Source organism: Oncorhynchus clarkii, chromosome 18 (assembly GCF_045791955.1).
Source record: "Oncorhynchus clarkii lewisi isolate Uvic-CL-2024 chromosome 18, UVic_Ocla_1.0, whole genome shotgun sequence".
Taxonomy (NCBI): Eukaryota; Metazoa; Chordata; class Actinopteri; order Salmoniformes; family Salmonidae; genus Oncorhynchus; species Oncorhynchus clarkii.
Genome location: NC_092164.1, coordinates 16591039 through 16596592, shown reverse-complemented (window position 1 = coordinate 16596592; position 5554 = coordinate 16591039). Strand labels below are relative to the sequence as shown.

General features: G+C 42.3%; 1 protein-coding gene across 3 annotated transcripts in view; it reads right to left on the bottom strand.

Moving 5' to 3' along the window:
• Nucleotides 1–1528: 1528 nt before the first annotated feature.
• Nucleotides 1529–5554, bottom strand: part of LOC139373094 (claudin-11-like) — a 5737-nt gene continuing 1711 nt past the window's right edge. The window contains exons 2-5 of one of the 3 annotated variants that reach the window (XM_071113190.1): nt 5541–5554; nt 3178–3748; nt 2805–3022; nt 1529–2766 (exon numbers count right to left, since the gene is read on the bottom strand). The exon at nt 5541–5554 is cut by the window's right edge and continues 151 nt beyond it. In XM_071113190.1, the coding sequence (XP_070969291.1) occupies nt 3483–3748; nt 5541–5554 (280 nt within the window). In that variant the 3' untranslated portion in view covers nt 1529–2766; nt 2805–3022; nt 3178–3482. Of the gene's footprint in view, nt 3028–3177; nt 3749–5540 lie in introns of all 3 variants that reach the window. The other 2 variants (XM_071113191.1, XM_071113189.1) reach the window with 2 other exon arrangements.

Sequence of the window (5554 nt, the reverse complement as noted above, 5' to 3'; positions counted from 1 at the left end):
CACAGTTACATCCAACAGCATTGACACAAAAACATGAGGAAAAACGATCAAACAAAAATAGGAGTATTTTTCTACTGCTGGGTCACGCCCACAACTATCCCTAACCACACTACCCAGGTCCTCCAATGGTGGGCCTCCACAGTAAGTGGGTGAGGTTTATCCACTTTCACTTCTTGTATTTCACCCAATCAGAGCTCAGCTTGGGAGGAAACAGTAAAAGCTTATATTTTTAACTACTTCTATATCTAGTCGGTTAAGGTTAAGTAAAAAAAATATGTATTTTCTTTTAACGATCTTATAACATTTATTACAGTCTAAAGTAGCCAAATTAGAAGGTTATAAAAACATTAAAAAAACAATAAACACTATTTTATTACAACACTAAAGAAAAAGTTGTCACTGTTGCTTTTAAAGTCTGAGGTGCTGTTTGTTTGTTCATTTTGTCTCGGGAGAAGGTGTGCCATGTCTCTGTCCACTTCCTGGTATTCAATCATAATGCATTCCGGTTTGAACCGCACAGAACGTCAACAATATTCCTAACAGCTTCCTAAAGCCCATTTAGGGACGGGTGATATAAATTAACACCAGCTATCCACATTGGTTAAATTGCTGGTTTATTCAATAGGTCAACGAAATGCACTGCGATTGAATTCCTGCCTCTATCTCTCTCCTGCTGTGGCTGGCTGTCTTTGTGGGATGTTGAGACTGGCTTCTGTTTGCTGACTAGATATTTGTTTTTCTTCTGCATATTTTTGCTATCTGAGTTGTAAAATGTTCTGATGTATTTGGGGTTTTCTGTTATTGTTTTTGACTTCATCTGAAATGACACCCTATCAGGACTCTGGCCAAAAATAGTGCACTGTAAAGGGAATAGGGTGCCATTTTGAATGCAGGCCCTATGTGTGTTTCTGCTCCTGAGTGCACTTGTTTAATCTGAGTTGTCGATATCGCCTCCATGCAACAATTAAACATTATTTATTGCAAATATGAACCGGACTGGCTCTGTTTTTGTCACAGAAACACGCATGAACACACACACACACACACACACACACACACACACACACTGCTACATAGAGGAGGATATGACAGGACAGTATGTATCAGTGTATTGCAGGGAACAGAGCCTTCTGTGCTGAGCTAACCAGGACAAGGTCAGAGTCACACCACTGATAACACACTTTATAACAATGCCCTAGGTGAACAAACACACACACACAAATACACACGTCTGTGTCCTGGTTAAAGAACAGACAGTTCACAAGGCCAGATGTGCTTCCGGGAACACAGACTAGGATTACTGATTACATCAGTACATCAGTGCTACACTTCCTGTGTTTTTGGATCAGATTGAACCAGAGTACCAGTGATAATACCTCTGATGTCAGTGTTTATTTTGCTACAGTTAGGGAAACATGGCTGGAGATGGGGAGAGAGTAGATGATTCCTGTGTGTGTGTGTGTGTGTGTGTTGGGGCAGTTAGCTAGTCATTTAACTTGACATGAAAAACATTGGGACTTTGTCATTATTATTATTAGTATTAACCAAATGACATTTTTATTTATTACAGAAAATCGAACAAAAACACTGGGATAGCACAACATAGCACAATACATTAACCAAGATAAACACAAACGTTTCTGTGTTTAAACAAAGATGTATTGCTAGAACTACAGAGAGGGAGTGTTACTCTGGTGTATAGACCACATATGAACAAACACATCTGAAATGACACCCCAGCGTGCTGCGTTACTACTGGCCAGAGACACATACAATGTCGTGTTTACCCCCATCTGTCCTTTGTAGTGCACTAAATAGGGTAGGGTGTCATTAGAGATGCAGAGGTCTAGACGTGAAAAAGGGAGGGACCATGTTGCCAGAGATATGAAACCTGGAGACATAGAAACAGTACACATCCTCTGCTACAGATGTGGATCAAACAGGAAATGAATCATGTTATCTTAACAATTTTAGTTGTAGTTCTCTTTGTCAAAACATAATTTGTTCATTACGGCCACTCAAGCCCTCTAGGGGCTCGATTCAATCCGTAGCACTAAAGGTCTGCGCTATAGCGCGTTCGAAATGTAAAGGTAATATTCCTGCGTTAGCAGAGACTGCATTCACGGTCAACGCTGCATACAGTATAAATGGATTAGCTGACAACGTCACGAAAAACGATGTGCGCGCTTCCATGGGGAAGTCAGCGTGTTGTTGTGATTCCGGATGGCCAGATTGTTAGGCCAACCCTATCCCTAACCGTTCCATCAGGCTGAAGAAACTGACTTGGCAGTGTTTGAGAGAAGGGCTATATTGCAATTTCATCGGTTTGTCATCTTATAATGAAACGATATAATAATACATTTCCTTACCACAGTAATGTTGGAACACAGGTAGGTACCCACATAATGATCAATGTATAATCAACAATAAGAAACATTCAATACATGGTATTTATCGAAAAACTACAAATCAAGACAGTCTTTATTAAAAAAGGTACACTATATTTTCTATAAAATGCACTGACAGGTGCACAGTACTTTCCATCCACAGTTATCCTTCACAGTGGAACAAAGAACCCTAATCCTAACCCTAGCCTTCATTGTAGAACAAATAACCCTAACCTTAGCCTTCATTGTAGAACAAAGAACCCTAACCTTGGCCTTCATTGTAGAACAAAGAACCCTAATCCGAACCCTAGCCTTCATTGTAGAACAAAGAACCCTAATCCTAATCCTAGCCTTCATTGTAAAACAAAGAACCCTAATCCTAACCCTAGCCTTCATTGTAGAACAAAGAACCCTAACCTTCATTGTAAAACAAAGAACCCTAACCCTAGCCTTCATTGTAGAAAACAAAGAACCTTAACCTTCATTGTAAAACAAAGAACACTACCCCTAGCCTTCATTGTAGAAAACAAAGAACCCTTACCTTCATTTTAAAACAAAGAACCCTAACCCTAGCCTTCATTGTAAAACAAAGAACCCTAACCCTAGCCTTCATTGTAAAACAAAGAACCCTAACCCTAGCCTTCATTGTAAAACAAAGAACCCCAACCCTAACCCTAGCCCTCATTGTAAAACAAAGAACCCTAACCCTAACCTTAGCCTTCATTTTAAAACTAAAAACCTTAATCCTAACCCTAACCCTAGCCCTCATTGTAAAACAAAGAACCCTAACCCTAACCCTAGCCTTCATTGTAAAATAAAGAACCCTAACCCTAACCCTAGCCTTCATTGTAGAACAAAGAACCCTAACCCTAACCCTAGCCTTCATTGTAAAACAAAGAACCCTAACCCTAGCCTTCATTGTATAACAAAGAGATTAAAATTAGTCCTTCATCAGAGCAGGGTTGTCCCGATCAGGACCCCTTGGTTTCTCTTCAGGCACCAGGTTAGATGTCGCTCTGCATTACACAACACTGGTGTGTGTCTGTGTGTGTGTGTGTGCGTGTGTGTGTGTGCACGTATGTACTTCATGTGTGTCTAAACATGGGCACTCTTGGCGTGGTTAGTGGAGGGTGGAACAGGGTTGCCAGGCCCCTGTCCTTTGGAGTAGTAGAACCTGTCGTTGTCATGGTGATTGTAGTGTTGGGACGGTTCAGTGGAACAGCAGGTGATCATGGCCCCTCCCAGGAGACAGAAGGCCGTGCCCACCCAGCCAGCGTACAGGCTGAACCCAAACGACATGAGTCCCTGGTCCTGGTGGGCTCCGATAGGAAACCATACTGTGGATACCCCCCCACAGAGAGCTATACAGGAAGGAGAGAGAAAGATTTAGATTAACGCCCACATTTAATACACATAGAAGGTTCTACTTTTTTGGTCCTTTTTAACTCTGCTTTGTTGGTTAGGGGCTTGTGAAGTCAGATTTTCACGGTAATTTCACGGAAGTCAGAATTTCACGGTAATTTCACGGAAGTCAGAATTTCACGATAATTTCACGGAAGTCAGAATTTCACGGCGCATGTGACATATACAATTAGATTTTGATTTGATTATAAACACGCACGTATACTGAACAAAAATATAAACGCAACATGCAACCATTTTACTCAGTTACAGTTCACATAAGGAAATCAGTCAATTTAAATAAATAAATTAGACCTTAATCTATGGATTTCACATGACTGGGCAGGGGCGCAGTCTTGGGAGCCAGGGGCAGCCAATCAAAATGAGTTTTTCCACACAAAAGGGCTTTATTACAAACGGAAATACTCCTCAGTTTCATCAGCTGTCCGGGAGGCTGGTCTCAGACGATCCCACGGGTGAAGAAGACGGATGTGGAGGCCGGTTGGATGTACTGACAAATTTTTATAAAGCAACGTTGGAGGTGGCTTATATGGTAGAGACATGAACATTCAATTCTCTGGCAACAGTGGTGGACATTCCTGCAGTCAGCGGGCCAATTGCACGCTCCCTCACAACTTGAGACATCTGTGGCATTGTGTTGTGTGACAAAACGGCACATTTTAGAGTGGTCTTTTATTGTATCCAGCACAAGGTGCAGCTCTATAATGAGCATGCTGTTTAATCAGCTTCTTGACATGCCACACCTGTCAGCTGGACGGATTATCTTGGCAAATGAGAAATGCTCACTAACAGGGATGTAAACAGATTTGTGTACGAAATATTAGAGAACTAAGCTTTTTGTACGTTTGAGCATTGCTGGGATCATAAAATTCAGCTCATGAAACATGGGACCAACACTTTACATGTTGTGTTTACATTTTTGTACAGTATACAGTATCATTTTTTGGTAAATATAGTACTTATAGTAGTATATACGACATCGTAGTATATACGACATCGGTTCTATCCCCTCTTTTCCACCTTCCTCTCCCTCATCCTCCCCGCCTCCCCCCCCCTGCTCTTTAACTAGTTGTGTGATGGGAGGTGATATTAGCAGCTTTAGCACTGTGACAGGAATGCTAACGCAAAGCTAACTGACATTCTCTCTCACACACACACACACACACACACACACACACACACACACACACACACACACACACACACACACACACACACACACACACGGTGGACATCATGTGGAACAGGGTGTTGGAAAACTGGACAGTGAAAAGCAGATCAAACACATTTTATATTGTGTCAAACAACAAATGGGAAAATATTCTCCAGCAGGAGGGAACAGGGTGTGGACGAGGTGGGAGGGAGGAATGGTGGTCTGGGGGATGGGTTGAACTGTAGGGAATTGTGTATGTGCATGTGTGGGTGTGTGTCTGGGGAGAGATGGATGGCTGGGAGGGGTTAAAGGGAGGGCTGGGAGGGGTGAGAGGGAGGGAGGATGGGGGGGTTAAGGGGTTAAGGGTTAAGGGTCAAGGTTAGACCAGGGGCAGGGGCTGGAACTGGGGTTGATATAAGTATGACCATATGTTGTAATGTGTGTGCAAACATCTGTCTCTGTGCTCAAGTGTCTGTCTGTCTGTACGTGTGTGTGTGTTTGTGTGTGCGTGTTTGTGTGTCTGTCTGTCTGTGTGCGCCCGTGTGTGTGTGTTTTTGTGTGTGTGTGTCCAGACTTACCCACTAGCAGTATG